The sequence below is a fragment of the Trichoderma camerunense genome, assembly GCF_050948025.1.
Source record: "Trichoderma camerunense strain CBS 138272 chromosome Unknown V8C40scaffold_9, whole genome shotgun sequence".
Taxonomy (NCBI): domain Eukaryota; kingdom Fungi; phylum Ascomycota; class Sordariomycetes; order Hypocreales; family Hypocreaceae; genus Trichoderma; species Trichoderma camerunense.
Genome location: NW_028145361.1, coordinates 572,408 through 589,118, shown reverse-complemented (window position 1 = coordinate 589,118; position 16,711 = coordinate 572,408). Strand labels below are relative to the sequence as shown.

General features: G+C 51.7%; 5 protein-coding genes across 5 annotated transcripts; 1 reads left to right on the top strand and 4 right to left on the bottom strand.

The window, feature by feature from the left end:
- Window positions 1-1,187: 1,187 nt before the first annotated feature.
- On the bottom strand, window positions 1,188-6,677 carry V8C40DRAFT_245328 (ATP-binding cassette glutathione S-conjugate transporter YCF1). The gene is made up of 4 exons (XM_083215867.1): window positions 6,043-6,677; window positions 2,028-5,973; window positions 1,902-1,970; window positions 1,188-1,789 (listed from the first exon to the last, which is right to left on the bottom strand). Exons 1-4 carry the CDS (start codon window positions 6,349-6,351, stop codon window positions 1,458-1,460), a joined length of 4,656 nt encoding a protein of 1,551 aa, XP_083073045.1. The 5' UTR covers window positions 6,352-6,677; the 3' UTR covers window positions 1,188-1,457.
- A 556-nt stretch (window positions 6,678-7,233) lies between these two features.
- On the bottom strand, window positions 7,234-8,472 carry V8C40DRAFT_245325 (uncharacterized protein). The gene is made up of 3 exons (XM_083215866.1): window positions 7,972-8,472; window positions 7,651-7,898; window positions 7,234-7,583 (listed from the first exon to the last, which is right to left on the bottom strand). Exons 1-3 carry the CDS (start codon window positions 8,320-8,322, stop codon window positions 7,304-7,306), a joined length of 879 nt encoding a protein of 292 aa, XP_083073044.1. The 5' UTR covers window positions 8,323-8,472; the 3' UTR covers window positions 7,234-7,303.
- Window positions 8,473-8,706: 234 nt separating this feature from the next.
- V8C40DRAFT_245324 (armadillo-type protein) lies at window positions 8,707-12,265 on the top strand. The gene is made up of 2 exons (XM_083215865.1): window positions 8,707-8,957; window positions 9,014-12,265. The coding sequence occupies exons 1-2, from the start codon at window positions 8,910-8,912 to the stop codon at window positions 12,161-12,163; spliced, it is 3,198 nt and encodes a 1,065-aa protein (XP_083073043.1). The 5' UTR covers window positions 8,707-8,909; the 3' UTR covers window positions 12,164-12,265.
- Window positions 12,211-14,301, bottom strand: V8C40DRAFT_245320 (NAD(+) diphosphatase). The gene is made up of 2 exons (XM_083215864.1): window positions 13,164-14,301; window positions 12,211-13,023 (listed from the first exon to the last, which is right to left on the bottom strand). The coding sequence occupies exons 1-2, from the start codon at window positions 13,711-13,713 to the stop codon at window positions 12,341-12,343; spliced, it is 1,233 nt and encodes a 410-aa protein (XP_083073042.1). The 5' UTR covers window positions 13,714-14,301; the 3' UTR covers window positions 12,211-12,340.
- A 534-nt stretch (window positions 14,302-14,835) lies between these two features.
- On the bottom strand, window positions 14,836-16,591 carry V8C40DRAFT_287532 (uncharacterized protein). Its single transcript, XM_083222729.1, has 2 exons — window positions 15,937-16,591; window positions 14,836-15,598 (listed from the first exon to the last, which is right to left on the bottom strand). The coding sequence occupies exons 1-2, from the start codon at window positions 16,558-16,560 to the stop codon at window positions 15,128-15,130; spliced, it is 1,095 nt and encodes a 364-aa protein (XP_083073041.1). The 5' UTR covers window positions 16,561-16,591; the 3' UTR covers window positions 14,836-15,127.
- Between the last annotated feature and the right edge of the window lie 120 nt (window positions 16,592-16,711).

The window sequence follows — 16,711 nt, the reverse complement described above, 5'->3', positions numbered from 1 at the left end:
ATCTCGCCGTCCACCCATCCATTTCACAATACTACGAGTGCTACTACAAGACTGGCATGTACTAGCATAGCTTGTCCGTATGGGGTACGGTACATGCCTATGTAGATCCCAGGTAAGCAGTCTATCTCCGTTACAGACCTGTCAAGCGAGGCAATGCATACACAATAAGAACGGGATCGGCATTATCAGTGCTGCTGCTTATTATTGTTGCCCTCATTATTCTTACTAGCACCCTCTTATTTACCGGGGGGATACCCGAGCTGAAGAAGTGCGGCATCAGGTAATGCCGCTTAGCATTAGTCTTATGGACTAAGATGTTCCGTTACTCCCTATTCTACCGCTCGTCAACCCGCGCAGCATACGTGCTGGCTTATCGCCGTCCAGAAACCGGTATACATGGCAGAGCAGCTGTGCAGGTAAGCAATTGAGTGTCAAAGTCCCTGCAGGTACGAAGAAAAATGCGCCGCCTTGTACAGCTAGCCATCACCGTGTGCGCCCGCAGCCCGTCGAGTCCCACCAGCCTGCATCATTGCGGTGGTGGTGTCTTGATGAAGGCCAGAATGCATGGTAGCATGGGACGCCGTCCATTCAAATGCCTTGCTGCTTCTTCCTTCTATATCCTACGTATGAGTACAGACACGCAAAGACAACGCACGCATACACGAAACCCTGCCAATCACCTGATTGTGATGCCCGGGGCCACATAAGCTACACTCCCCGGAGTACCATTTCGTAGATGAAGTAGCATCAATGACACTCTCGGCAGGCTTATTATCAAGACAAGATGGTTGAACAACAAGGGAATAAGCGGGGTGTGGTCGGGATGAGAGTGGTAATCTACTCCCGTACCAAGTACCGAGACGTTGAGCCCTTGTTATTCCCACCTTGAAGGGCTTGGACAAGGAGGGTGGGAAAATCTGGCAAAGTCTACATGATGGAGGAGGTGATGTGTCGATTTTCTTCTTTCAGCGAAGAATTAGGCTGCATGTCTACATACTAGTTGCAAGTGTGCAAGTGCACGTACAGGTACAGAGAGTATGAAATTGCTGTGTTTGCACATCTCCGTACACACCGAACATACTCCGTTCTGCACAAAAGCCTCACTTTTCTCTTGGTTTTTTCTTATGTTCTGTTTTTTCCGCGGAGTATGGCCCTATTATGGAGCGTGGCGATGTGGCATAGGTCGAGTAGAATATGGTTACAGTCGGGTATTAGATGGGGAGTGTGATGAAAATTGTTTTGTTCTGTTTTGTTTTGTTTTGTTTTTTGTGTAGCCCCTTCATTTTACATACATTGAGCATCATAATACCCTAATTACCACATAATCAATCATCCATCTCAGCAGTCTCATAGTCAAAAACAAAAAGAAAAACAACAACGACGTAAATGAACAAGTTGAAATAAATAAATAAAAATGTAATCAAATCAACAGTCTTTTTTGGCTCTTGTCAAGATATTCAAGAGGTTTCAATCTCCAGACCCGCCTGTTTCATGAGATTGAAAAAGATGCCCTGCTTCTTGTACAATTCACTCGGTGTATCAAACTCCACCACCTCGCCCTTGTCCAGCACGACGACGCGGTCGCTGTCTAGAATGGTGTTGAGTCTGTGAGCGACGGTGATGATGGTGCGGTTGGAGAAGAGCGGGGAGCGTAGAGTAGCTTGGAGCATGGCGTCTGTCTCGATGTCGACGGCGGCGGTGGCCTCGTCCAGGACGAGGATGTTGGAGGGGGTGAGCATGGCGCGGGCGAGAGAGACGAGCTGGCGTTGGCCTTGGGAGAGGTTTGAGCCTGGAGGAGGTATGTCGTTAGCTTTTGAATACTTTTGGAAAATGTGTTGTTTGGAGCGACAAAGGAGCAAATGGATGGATATATGTATACGGATCAGGGCATCAAAACTCACCTCCTTCATTGATCTTGGCCTCGAGGCCGCCTTCCAAGCTGGCAACGTGATCCTTCAGACGAGCATGGTCTTGACATACAAAGTTAGCAAATTGGTAAATAATAAAAGAGCATGATAATTACGTACCTAGCACACTCCAAAGCTCGCTATCGTCGTGAACATGGCCGGGGTCGAGGTTGTCTCGAACGGTACCTTCGAAAAGAGCCGCGTCTTGCGGGATAATGGCAAGACGACGCCGAAGATCCAGTAAACCAATGGATGAAGTGTTGAGGTTATCAATGTCGATTTGGCCAGTGACGGGCTCAATCAGTCGGAACAGGGCCAGTGTCAGCGAAGACTTGCCAGCACCGGTTCGACCGACGACACCAATCTTCTCGTGGGTCTTGATATCGAGGTTGATGTTCTTCAACACAAGGTCCAAGCCCTCACGATAACGAGTGCTGTAGTTCTTAAAGTCGACCTCACCCTTGGCGGGCCAGGCAACAGGAGGTCGCCTGCTGGGGATAATCTCAGGAGCTTCGCTGGGCAGTCGCGCGTATTCAAGTACTCGCTCGACAGACACAATGTTGGTTTCAACCTCAACAGTCTGGCGGACAATCCAGTTGAGGGAGGTCGTAATCTGCAGAGCATATGACATGGCCAGACCAATCTGACCAGCACTAATACGGCTGTTGCTGGCAACAGCGACGATACCAAAGCCGGCAGCCGCAAGAATGACGATGGCTCCGATAAACTCAAGTCGAACAGCAAGCCATCGGTTTGCGCTGATGGAGGGGAAATAAGCACGAAGGTTGGCATCGATTCTCCACTCGTTTTCAAGCTGGAATCTCTCTTGTTGGCGATAGGCGCGGATAGTAGCGACGCCTCCAAGCGATTCTTGGAAGTGAGCATAGATGGGACTGCGGCTGACACTGTCCAAACGCTTCAGCTCACGGGATGTTCGAAGGTAGTAGCGCTGAATCCAGTAGTATGTCAGGGCAATGGGGATAATGAGAGAGCTGAAAGCGGGCACGGTCACAGCGATGATACCCAAGGTGAAGCCCGACTTGCCCACGTTGACAAAGAGCATGTTGAAAGTACGGGCCAACACCTCATCGACACGGTAAATGTCGCTGGAGAATCGGTTCAGAATCCGACCAGCCGGGGTGGTGTCGAAGAAGGACATGGGAGACCTGAAAATGGCATTGGCCATTCGCTCGTGGAGCTTACGAGAGGCTTCAATGGAGCAGAAGATCCACAGGATGAGTGTTTGGATGACAGTCAAGAGCGAGGAACCGATACCAAAAGCAAAGTAGATGCCAATGAATTTTCCGATGTCGTAGTTGGCACCCGCTTTCTGGTTCTGATCAGCCCATTCTTTCAGCCAGAAGGAACCACCGATGTTGGCCGTCTGGGCTGCGAGCAGCGCAATCATGTAAATGGCCACAGCAAAGAGGTTGTTCTCCTTGGCATACTCGCCGTATACCGACCACTTGACTTTGCCCTGCTCGACGTGCTCCTTGGCTTGCTTCGTCCTGGAGGAGCCCGCGACTTCTTCATCCGTAAGCTTGCCTCGAGGACCCTTGAAACTGGCAGTGCTAGCACGTCGCAGAGTTGCCATGCTGCTTGATCTGGGCTTGTCAGCTACCGAGGACCCAATCTTAATGGGAGCCATTTCCGGCACTTGTTCCTGTGCTTCTTCCAGCTCTTCCTTATCCTGAGAGCTGAGGGGCTCAATGACGGTGGAGGTTTCACTGGATTCCCCAGAAGAGCTGCTGCTGGAGGCGTTATTAGAATCGTGGCCTGCAGTTCTCAAGAGATCGGCAACAAGTCCCTTTCTAGCGACAAGCTGCTCATAAGTGCCTCTCTCGACAATCTCTCCATCCTTGAGGAGGGTAATGTAGCTGGCTTGCTTCAGGACAGAAATGGCGTTTGTAGCGAGGATACGGGTCTTGCTGGAAAGCAATCCACGGGTGCCAAGGACGTTTTCAATAATGTGTCGACCAACGTGAGAATCCACGGCCGACAAAACGTCATCAAGAAGATAAATGTCGGCTCTGGCATAAACAGCGCGGGCCAGCGAAACACGAGCCTTTTGGCCACCGCTAAGAGAGATACCTCGCTCGCCCACAACGGTCTCATCACCGTCGGGGAGCTGAGCGAAGTCGTCAACGAGAGCACAGGCCTTGACTGTCTTTTCGTAGAAATCGGCATCCCATTTATATCCGAACACGATGTTTTCTTTAACCGTAGCGTTGAGAATCCAGCATTGCTGGGAAGCATATGCAACAGTGCCGCGAACCTCAGCAGAGCCATTGATCTTGAAGAGACTACCCAGAATACTTTGCAAGAAGGACGACTTGCCAGCTCCAACTCTTCCGACTACGCATGACAACTCTCCCTTGTAAGCAGTGAAGTTGATATCTGTCAGCGCGTTCTTATCCTCGTGTCGGTTCCAAGAGAAAGTGCCGTCTCGAATAAGAACGGTCTCCTCTCCCATCTCCTGAGGAGCGGGTCCAATAGTGACAGCATCTGTCTGCAGCTCCTCGGCTGTGAGGAACGCGGTCAGACGACCAACAGCAACCGAGGCCTCTACAATAGAGGTAAGGACCATAGGGAGCACAGCAAGGGGGAAAGTCAAGAGGTTGAAGAGGGCAAGAGCGGGGAAAACGATGTCCGTGGTCAGAGGTCGGTCCTGGGTGAGGACGAAAACGGTAAAGGTAGAGCATGAGACAAAGAAGGGCGCTGTATTCCAGGTGAAGTTGGCCACAGCCTGGGTCGCGCCAATTCTGCGCAGGTTCTTCAGTTCTTGCTCATTTCGGACAAAGTTCAGCTTGGCCATGAAAGCAGAACCCCATGCATAAAGCTTAATGCTCTTCATATTGTTGATGATTTCATTAATCAGTCGGCTTCTTGCGTCCTTGTTCTTCATCTGATCTTTCTGCAAGTTTCTCATCATACGAGCGACAAGGCCCTGCACAGGCATCATGATGATCATGACGACAATACCGGCCATCATGGACCATCCGACCAGGTTGTAGAGGGAAACCATGCAGATGATAATCTGGAACGGTGCGGACCAGGCCTGCTGAGCGAACTGAGTAAGATCCTGGAGACGTTGGGCGTCGACGGCCATGTAGTTGACAATGTCACCGGTGGTCTTGGTCGATCGTCCCTCATTAGAAAGTCGCAGCGACTTTCGGTAGATTGTCGAAGCCAAACCACCCTTGATGCGCATTCCAGTAACGAAAGCCAGCTGGAAGTATTGGTGAATCATGGTAGTCTGGAAGACGGCGCAAGCAAACATGGCGAACGCAATTGTAGCGCCCTGGACGACAGGCTGGGGAGTCCCCTCAGAGCTTTTCGACTCAACTTGGTAGGAAGCGACGAAGGTAATCAGAAGGCGGAGAAGCTGAGGTTGGATATATTGCGCAATATCGTTTCCAACCTTGAAGAAAGCGGCTGTGATGTAAGGGCCTCCGTAGGCTCGGAACAGGGCCAACCACAACGACGGCGAGTTGGGACGTCGTTTGAGCTCGTGTTTCCATGCTTCTTCAAGCGCCTCTCCCGTCTTCTTGGTTTGGTCGGCTCGAGTCAAGCCCCAGAGATCGTTCTCCGTCAAGAAAACCTTGTAACCACGTCTCATCAGAGGCGTCATCCACGAGAAAGTGAGCTTGGAGAAGACAGTAGCGTATTCTTCAGGGCACTCCTCTTCTTCCAGGATGGCTTCATAGCCGCTGGGGTTGGAACGAGGCCAGAGCCACTCGACCAAAAACTCAACCACGCTAAGACCTACACCGACGGAGTAGGTAACAAAGTAGGGGAGGTTCTTGGTGTAGAGCTGCTGCGAGATCAACGAGCGCTCCTTCACGGCGAAGGAAATGAGCAGCAGTAGCCAGTAGAACAAAACGACTCCATTGGCGTTTCTCAACCGCGAATGCTCCAACCATTGGATCGTGAAGATGACAAACAAGGAAAGGATGAGGAGAACAGAGGTCCAGGCACGGAAATCACCGTACCACGTACTTCCGTAGCTGACGATTTGGAAAGCAAACTGAACGGCAACATTGGCGATGATGGCGGCGAGCAAAATCTGGTTCAACAATTAGCATGTGAGCTGTTCCATGACATACGATATAGAAATCCCATGCGCGCAGCGTACCTGTTTAATCCAGAAATGCGCGTTCTTGGAGGTTGTATATTCCTGCTGCTTCTTCTTCTTCAGCCACCAGATGGCAACGGAGCCAAAGAGGACGCCATAGGCGGCAACAGAGGCAATCCACACATCGACGAAGCAAGGCGTAAAGTCCCACCGATACGGACTCAAAGGACCCCAGCCTTCTTCATTGCCGCAAAAGTTCTTGCAGGAGGCGGACGCGGCGAGATAGTGGCTTCCCAGCTCCTGTAATGGCCGGTAGCCGGTGAACGAGCCAGAGTGCAGCAGCACCTTTTGCTCGTCGTACGGATCCATGATTGCGATCCAACTCTTTCAGACTAGAGATTCAGGTCGTTACCGCATGCTCGTCGGTCGGTCGGTCGAATCGAATCGAGGCTCGGACGCTGCGATGAAGTCGGAGCTGAGCTGCTGGTTTAGGTTTTATCGGTCAGTGACGCAAGGGGCTTTTGGGGCAAAAACAGCCAATGCGAGACCCGAGACGCTGCAGCGATTGAAAGTCTGCCGACTCGCAGCAGGCGATGTGATGCAGGATGAAGGGCAAACGGCGCTCAGGAAGAAAAAGAAAAAAAAAAAAAAAATAGGCAGCCCGAGCGACCGAAGAGTGACGGAAACGATGGATTGGATGTGGGTACAAATGTACATACGCTGATACGAAAGAGCTGGTACCTTGCGCCGAACTCGTGGATAGTGGCACAGAAGCGCGATGCTTTGTCAGCTCGAGCAAGGAACCGCCAAAGGGGCCGCGATTCTCCACTGGCCCCCCAAATGGCAGCTGGCGAATGGGAAGCTGCTGATTCGCCTACGGAGCACATGGTGATGGAGTCAGCAGAGCTAGTCCGGCTATTAAGTCCGGAGTTGAAGGTGCAAGACGGTGGAATAAGTTGCCAAATCACTAATCCCCGGCCAAAGGGTGGCCGAACATATGTCCGACGACCGGATGTTTGACAGCGGGGCCTTCTCCTACCCTGGAGCGCACTCGGGATTTTTAATTTTTATACTACTCCATTTCCTGCTTGATGAACCAGCTGTATATGTGTCATAGATACGGAAATGAGAACACACGGATGTCAGATGTCACAAGGTTTGATGGGTCTGTGCTAGTAGCCTGACAGAAGTGCTATTACGGCTGTAAGGTCTACGTATGTCAGGCAGTCTACGCCACCACCAGATGGTTGCACAAGAACACAACTCTATTCTTTTCTGGGCTACTTGCCACCAGAGGCAGCTGGCTTATCTACTACGTAGCTTAGCTAAGAGTCCGAAGAAACTCAACAACTCTCCCCGCCAGCCATTCTCGAGCCTCCTCCTGCAAGACTGTGTGACCCGTCCCTGGTATGAGTCCAGACAATGGGCTGACGAATGAGCTTGCCGCCTGGTACTTCTTGTTTATCGCCGCCTGATCAACTCTGGCTGGAACAAACTCGTCCTTTTCCGAGTGTAACACGAGTACAGGCTTGTTGAACCGACTCCAAAAGTTGTGTACTGTTTGGTCATCCAGGTCGGAAGAAAAGTAATCGTCAGCCCCCCTGTTACCGTTAGCCAACGTGTCTGTGTTGCCCGGCGCAGTTTCATGGAGCAGCAGCCCCAACTTACCCTTTGGCAAAGAGGTCGTGGAATCTGTTTGCTGATATCGGTGCGTCCAGCATGGCAATTGAATACTCATTAGGTAGACAGTCCTCCCCCTTTCCCTCAGCAATCATCTTGTTGGCATAGTCGAGCTTGGGCTGGTAATCCGGAATGAAGGTGTCCAGAGACTCTCTGTCTGAAACAGGTGCCTGCAGAATGAAACCATCTACGGGGCTGTTGGAATACTTGGCGTAGTTTGTATACTCCATACAATCCTGTAAAACGTCAGCTCGTGGTCGATATCTGGCTGCACCCAGAAGGTAGCAGAGAGAAGAAAAGAGAGAATACCTGGCACCCAGTTGAATGGCCAAAGAGAATAATCTTTTCCCGGCCAATGGAGCGAAGATATTTGACAAGTGCGGAGATGTCTTGGACATCGTCTGCCAGGCTTGATCTTCCGAATCCATCAAAGGAGCTCCTCAGTCGTGTTTCAAAGACGGAAATGTTCAACTCGGGCGTCTTTTCTAACCGCCGAGCAACGGTTCGAATATACGGCGTCGTATGAGGGCCATCTTTCAGACCTCCAATGAAGACGAGGGCGTTCTTGGAAGCCGTGTTGCCCATCTCGTAGGCACAGGTGCCCTTGGCCGGGGACCGGTACGGGTGAGCCAAGAGAGGAAAAGGGCCAGAAGAATCCATGTCGAGTTCTATTCGATTGTAATCGTTGTGTATTTGAAAGCAAAGGGCACTACTAGCATGCTAAAGACTAAGCTTCAGCGCGTTATGATGTAGATGCACATGGATGTTACAATGAGGGGCAATTACGTAGAGGCGCTTACACGCTGATCAGCATCAGCTCTGCGGTTGTGAGGATTCTAGGCTGGCAATAGAGGGTAATGCACAGTGCCAGCTTCAAATTAGTGCTGCGACTAGCCAAATATTCTCCGTTCGGTTGTCGCTAACCGAGATCTCCAAGGGTCTAGCCGGCGTGCTTCAAGGCGATAAATACAGTGCACAAGACAATTCAAACTGTAGTTCAAGTCCGCCTGGTCAGTAGCCTAATATTCACATGAATAGCATCGCCAGCTTCTTTCATGGTCTCATCTTGAAAGCGGCTCTTGGTATATGAGAGGCAGAACCACCACCGACCTCATTAAGCTCTTTATTTGCACCCAGAGGCTCTTTTATAGCTCATTTCATCAACACTCGTAGCTGCGCAAACGGACAGTGATACAGGAGATCATGTGCAGGTAGCTCTTCGAAAAGCTTTGTTGTTATAGTGGGCCATGGAAACAACTCCAGCCGCCAAAGAACGAAACGAGTTGTTTCAAAAGGTGAGCCATAATAAATGTCTATCAAATCGCCAATAATTGCATCTAACACCATATAGCTCAAGCCATGCTGCGTTAAAATGAGCCAGCTGGCGATCCGGGAGTCTGGTGACCCAAAGACTCACCGGGAAGTTCTGGAGCTTGTCAACCAGATTCTCGCCATCTTGAACGAGCAAATCTCCAAGAGTCCACTGGCCCTTGACGAAAAGTTGGCGGAATATGTATTTTTCCCACTCCATCACATCTTTCGCCAGCTAGAGCGATATCCCATGAATGTGGTGGAAGATTGCGTTAAATGTCTAAACATCCTCATTGTTCATGGGTGGAAGTCTAGAATATCTGCCCAGCTGGTACAACAGATCTTCAGCTTCCTCATATTCATCATCGATGGCGTTCCGGGAACTCCCAAGAGAGACATCCCCGAAGAGACGGTGCTCGAGGCGTTCCGGGCCGAAACTGCGCTGCTCACCACCGCAGGCTCGTCGGCTACGGCGGCGGCGGGTCTCTCTGAATCAGAGTCCATGCCAGCACTAGGCCATGGAATTACAGTCATGCTTGATGGAGTTTCGGAGGGTCCAAATGCAGAGATTCAGCGCGAGGCGCTGAGGACATTGGAAGCCGTCTATGGAGCCATTAAGGAGCATGCTGCACTGGCCAGTTTTCTCCCAGGAACAATTTCATCATTTGCTGCGCTGCTATCAAAACCTTCTCGATATAAGAAGCTGGTAATAGCAAAATGTCTGGAGACCGTGCGAGTGGTCCTAACACGGGTGCTGTCTGACCTGCGGACACGATCCATTATCGCCAAAGAAGCCGAGAGCCAGAGCGATGCCGACAAGTCCAAAGTTCTTAGCCCGGCATGGCTGAAAGCTACTGTGGCCCAAGTCCAAGTAGCTCTGTCGGTAATGATGAGGCTACGGACGCATGAAGCGCCTGAAGTCCGTGAGGCCCTGGGGCGACTATGCATAACTTTGCTGGACGAATGTCATACTACCCTATCAAACTGCACAACCATCCTCGTCGAGACCTCAGTGATTCTCGACCAAGGGTCTGATCAAGACTCCATGACCGAAACGAGCTTGGGGTACCTGGTAAATATATATCCTGAACTAGGCGAATGCATCAAATCCACCGTCTACAACTGGATGTCAAGCCTTCCTCGTCTTGTGCAGGCAAGTGACGAGAAGGTGAAGGAGCAGGCAGTCTACAATCTGACCAAGGGAATTGAATTGTTACGGAGTTTCAGAATTGAATCGTCAACGCTCGATGATTCAATCAGCAGTACTTTGAGAGAAAGCATCATGTCAATCGTCAGTACGTCAAAAGTACAACAATCCAATACAACTAGCCCTGTATTACTGCTCGATGATGGGTCTTCAGCTTCCGCCACAACAAGCGAACCGCAATTCCAGCCAGTTCTACTAGGCCACGAAGGGCAGAGAAGACTAAAGAGCGAGATTTTGAGTCTCGTACGGACTGTTGGCTCCATTTCTCAGCACGCAGCAATAGCGGCGAACATGCTGGATTGTGTTCGAGAGTCAACTTCACTCAATCAACTGACTGCATATTGGCTGTGCTTTGAGTTAATAAAGGCTTCACACGCCGGCTCTGAAGATACGGACGCGCTGCTCGATCTATCAGCGTTTACTGACCAATCAGGAGATGTAAATCAAGTCTTTGACGAGTTATACGACTTCTCTGTTCAAGTGCTAGACTCGCACACAGAGATGGCACAGGTTGACTGGCGTTTGGAAGCCATTGCTCTCGAGGTCATGGCCTACACTGCACAGAGATCGGGCGAGAAATTTAGACCAGAGCTCATCGATGTGCTATTTCCTGTTGCCACGTTCCTGGGCTCGGATAACGGCAACCTGCAGCAACATGCCATTGCCACGCTAAACAGCATAGCACTGTCTTGTCAGTATTCCAACGTCTCAGAGTTGATCATTGACAACGTCGACTATATGGTTAATTCGGTCTCGCTAAGGCTGAATACGCTCGACATCTCCCCGGCATCCACACAGGTCCTGCGAATGATGGTGCGGCTCGCTGGACCTCGCTTGGTGCCGTTCTTGGACGATGTCGTCGAGTCAATGTTCGCTGCTCTGGAAAACTACCACGGATACACATCTTTCGTAGAGAGCCTTTTCTCCGTGCTAAAAGAGATTGTGGACCAGGCCACCCACGCAGATGGTCGTCTATTGACTGACGCCGAGCGATCATCTACTAACCACAAGAAACAGGCACAAGCGATAGAGAGCTTAGATATGCTTCTGGAAATCCTTGATAGGCGCAAACAGAGAGAAGAACGTGATAAAGCCGAGATGGAAAACACAGATGTCAAGAGCGGACACCCCGGAGTTCCGTGGACGAGCGACTTGGCCCAAGGACAAGACGACCGAGAACAAGAAGAACCCCCCAGAGAGGAGGAAAAACCGCCAAACTCGCCCACGTACCAGCTTGTCCAGCGCGTGGCAACGCTCACGCAACACTACTTGACGTCGCCGACCCCGACGCTGCGAAGGTCCCTCCTGGAACTCGTCACTGCGGCATCGTCCGTCCTCGCCGCGGATGAAGATTCCTTTTTGCCCCTCGTCAACGCCATCTGGCCCGTGGTCATCACCAGGCTTCGCGATCCGGAGACTTTTGTCGTCGTCGAGGCATGTGAAACGCTCTCTGGGCTGTGCAAGGCGGCGGGTGATTTCCTCAGCACACGATGGAAAACTGAATGGTGGGATGGACTGGGCGATTGGTGTCGAAAAGCCAAGCAGAATGCGTTCAAGGATAAGGGGCGCTCTAATGTCTCTTCAAGGGGTCCTCTCTCGAAGGCCGGATCAGGCAAGGATATCGTGATTCCTATACGGTCGGGCGATGGCTTTCAGGTTGCATCAAGGGCCATCGGAGGAGGAGCAGAACAGGCGTTGAGCGGAGGTCTCGGCCAGCATGCGTCTCCAGTTCGGATCTGGGAGGCGGTAGTGAAGCTACTCACAGCCATCATATCGTACGTGCGTGTAGAAGACGAAATGTTCGATGAGATCTTGGACCTCCTAGCGGATGTCATGGAGAAGAACCAGGAAGTAAGGGAGGCTTTGGAGGTGATCAACGCCGATGCCGTCTGGGCTGTGAGATATGAGCGTGGCCTTATCGAATGGACTCCCGCTCCAGTATTGGAGGGCATAGTATTCCCTGAAATGGAAAGGGTTTCTTGAAAATGAATATACTAAAGAGACAAAATTTGTTTGCGCTTCACAATCTATTCTTCAACATGATTCATTGACTCATCTACTCTGCACAACTATGTTACATGTATCAAGTCTATTCGATTTCTTTTCCCTGCTTGCTCGCTCTAAAACTTTGTACTTCTACACAAAATCATCCCCAAACACTTATATCTTCGACGCCACGTCCATATATCCATCCACAACAGCCTGCATCAGCTGATGCGCAATAGCCTGCGATGGCGGCACATACAACGGCCCAACATATCCCTCCGGCGCAGGGTCTCCCAGCGCACTGGTCCCATTCTTGAGCGCCTCACGCACCTCCTCAAACGTGAACCAACTAGCACTCTCCAACTCCTTGTCGAGCAAGCTAATCTCCTCTCCGTCCGGCAACGCCTGCGCAATAGCTCCAATCATCAGACTCGACGGATACGGCCAAGGCTGACTAGACTGAATCGTGACCCTTCCAACACGAACACCAGCCTCCTCCCAGACCTCACGACGCACGGAATCCTCGATAGACTCACCAGGCTCGATGAAGCCGGCCAGGGTGCTGTGCCACTTGGGCGGCCAGCGGCTCTGGCGACCGAGCAGCATGCGCTTGCCGTCGGAAGAAATGACAGCGACGATCATGGTGGGATCGGTGCGCGGGAAGCACACGTTGGAGATGCCGTGGCGCGTGGGACAGTCGGCGCGGGCCGTGGCCTCGGAGCCGCCGGCGAAATCTGTGGGCGGGCAGACTCGCTTGTAGCCGGACTCGACGGAGAGGTTGAGGTTGCCGCAGCCGGCGCAGAAGCGGTTGCGGACGTTCCAGTCGATGAGAGAGCGGGCCTGGGCAAGGATGGCGGCTGGTTCATGAGATTAGTTGTTAGGACTACATCCTTTGAGTGGGAATGAGGGGTGAGAGGTGAGGGGGTGAGAATGAGAAGTGAGAGCATGAGACATGAATATGAGATTCAAGTAAGTCAAAATGAGTATCCCAACTCACCTTCTTCAGGATCCAGCGTCATGGTCCGCACATTTGTCTGAATCGAATACCCCTTCGCCTCAGCATCCTTCACAAACGCCTCGGCAACTTCCGCATTGCCCCCCGCCGGCGTCACATCCAACGCAAAGTACGGCTGCCCATTGACAACCCCATGCTTGCTCGTCTCGAAATCCACCCCCTGCGGCGTATCCGGCAACAACCCCAAGAAAAGCAGCGTCGGGCTCGGCTTCGTCGAGTCAAATGCCGCCTTCTTCTCCTCGTCCGACTTCCCAAAGGGATCCGCCCCAATCAGCGGCTTCACATCGTTGAGTCCGAAAAACGCCAGTCGCCGCGCATTCTCAATCAGCGGGTTCAGGTCGCGCAGTGCTACGAATCGTGCTGCGGGTGTTGTCGCCGCCGCACGGATGAACTTGATGTCGTTGCGCAGGAATGAGAAGCGGTTCAGCAGCCCGCCGCCATAGTAGTTGATCGTCTCCTTGCCGAATCTGCGCGACAGCATGGAGTCGTCGTTGGCCAAGGAGGGCGGGCCGGGCTTGAAGACTTGTGACATTTGGTAACGAGGCCTGGGGTAACCGGCAGGGCGGATGTTCTTACTATTTGATCAAGGAGGAAAAGAGGATGAATGAGAAAAAGCTGTTTAGATGGCCTCGAGAAAAAAAAAATATGGAGAGTAGTAACTGTGGTGGTTTTGCTATACGCCTTTCGTGGTTGCGATTTATAATGACGTTTTCCCCTAGCTTATTCCCTTTCCCTTGATATCCGGCTATCGTGCGTATTTGCCGCTTCTAGCGTCCAGATAAGCGTCGTTACGGTCGTCTTTCTGTCGAGCTTTGGCAATTCCATCCGGGCTGATTAATATACATATATGGAATCTACCAGAGTGAGGGGTTCCAGCGTTGCCGTTATTACTCATCACGAAGCAGACCGAAACCCTCGTCTTGAGATGGCGTAGCTTCGGGATTCGGAGTGTTTGGATATTTCTTCAAGCCCAAAAGCTGGGGTACCGTGGAGTGGATTGCGATGCTTTTGGTCTTTCTGTAGGCTGACATCTGCAACGCCGCTGCAAGCTAGGATCTGGGGAAGAGAGGAATTGTCCAGATTGCATAACTGCGGCAAAAGTATGCATCGCTATTGGTTGGGGTTTGCCGCAGGATGCCGCAGTCTCGGTCTCGGAGTGCAGCTTTAGGATTCGATGCTAGGATCATTGGACTTTGAGGTGTGGTGGGTAGAAGACCCTTGACTCTTTTTATCCAACGTCCCGGTGGGCATTGGATCGATCGGTTCATATTTGACTCGTTAGCGGTTGTTACAAACATGAAGCGGGATTGAGACGACTGATGTGGGCTGTGACCAGATTGGCGTGAACCCGCACGCATCATCTAGTCCCTGTTTGTTAATATCTCGATCAGATCTCACTCAAAACACTTGACAGGCATGACACATGTGCATAAGGTTGACTGAGATGAATCGAGTAGGTGTAATGGTACTAGCAAGTACCTGCCAGAGCAAATCCCTTTTCGTAAGTGGCCTAGGTACGTGCCGGAAGATAACTATCAAGGTCCAAAACTGCCCATGTTTCTAGCCAGGTTTCATTTACCAAACTGTGCCATCCTTCGTAAACTGGCTTGAGCTGCTTGAAGCGTTAGCTTCTACAATGAACTGGTGACAATTCATGACAGCCATACCCGCTAATTAGATGTAGGCGTGTCTCAGACATATCCCGGACGATATCCTGATTGAAGTCAGTATGAGCTGCTCAAATTCGAGGTTGCTGGTTCTCATGGACTTGACTAACCTACGCTGAGGCGTAACAACTGCGGGAGTGGCAAGCAAATGGGTTATAACGTGTCTGTTTCTCCATTCTTAGTTGTTTGACCAATCCCATGCTCTTCAGAAATGTACTCACAACTCTTCATCTTCATCATTCTTCCGAGGGCAAATTTTATTCGTCTCACTCGTTCCTTCTAGTTGGGCATTCGTACGGCGTAGAACCAACCCTCGTCGGTGACGTACCATCGACAGTCACCTAGGTGGTCAATAGTAAATCGGTTGCGCTGGGTCCAATTACCGTCAACTTCGCGAACATAGTAGAAACGAGATGGGTCATCGTCCGATGGCTTGAACTCCTGAGGCTCGAACAACTTGTTCGCGTGCGCAAACTGAAGCTGCCGCACGGTCTCCTCTGCAGGGGTTCTCCCAAGACCAGACACATCGGGGATTTGGCCACCATTACCTGCTATGACGGGCACGCCGCCGACGCCAGGCACGCCCATCGTGGGAACAGTGTGCAATTGTTGAACGGGAATGGCAGCAGGAGCTGGCTGTCCGCCGATCATGACAGGCTGTTGGCCGACGAAGGGCTGTGGGACGACGGCAGGCTGCTGAGCAACAACGTAGCTTGGGTGCGCGACTGGGACGCCGGCAACAGTTGGCTGCTGGAGATGATAGTTAGCATATGGGTGTGTAAGGGATGAAAAGCAAACGAAGCAAGGAAGATATGAGACGAAAAGAAAAAAGAGCTGTGTGTTTGATCAAATAGGATAGGTAAAGGAGAAGCCCCGAGGCAACGAGGCAACTCATGGAAGCAGCCGAAATGAGAGCAAACAGGCCTCTCAACATTATTGGGAGCAACTACATGCGAAAGAAGAACAAGGAGAAAAACACCAGTCGAGAGAAGCGCTGCGGGTCAACTTGCATAGTAAGTGTAGCCGTTGTAATAGAATGTCTTTGGCATTACAACGGAGCACGAGGCAGGGGCGGAAACAAACTGTACCGAAGGGAGACCGACTTGAACAGCAGCAGGCATGTAGCTCCCGTCAAAGCGAGGCACATAGACGTGCGGCATTGGGCCAAACGTCGTATCAGGCACGGGAGGCTGGAAGTTGATGCCAGCAGGCATCGGCGCTGCGTTTTGGTAGTCGGCCATGGCGATGTTCAGGGGCTGCGGATGTCCGATGTAGGTGATTGCAGGAGGAAGCTGCTGATGCTGCTGCGGAAGAGGAGAGAATGGGCCGTTGAAGAGCTGCGGCTGTGGGCGTAGGAAGTGAGCGGGCTGGTGCTGGCCAGGTGCGAAAGCTGCAAACGGCTGGCCGGGCAACTTGACGCTCTGAGTCGGATCGACGGCCGTGTGCCACTGGCCAGCTCCCAGAGTGCTGAGAGGCGGTGCGCCGAGCTGAGGGAAGTTCTCGGGCTGGATGCTGGTGGTTTCGTCGGTCGAGGCCGAGGTCGGAGTGGTGGAAGTGGTTGGGATGGAAGAGAAGGGAGGGGAAGTAGAGGTGGAAGCTGGTGTTTTGGTGTTGCCTGGACTTTGGAAGTGCACCTGACGAAGGGGCTCGCCTCCAGTCTTCAGCCGTCGGGGGGTCTTGGGAGACTTGAGATCCGGTGCAGCTTCGGGCATTTTCAGGGGATGCACAGCAAGCTCAGGGAAGAGGGATTGAAGGAGAAAAAAAGAAGAAAAAAGGTACGAAGAGGAAGAGAGGTGCGTTTGTTGCTGCAGAAGAGAAGTGGGCAGAGAGTGAAAGATGCTGGAACTGAGCTGGCGTTGCTGG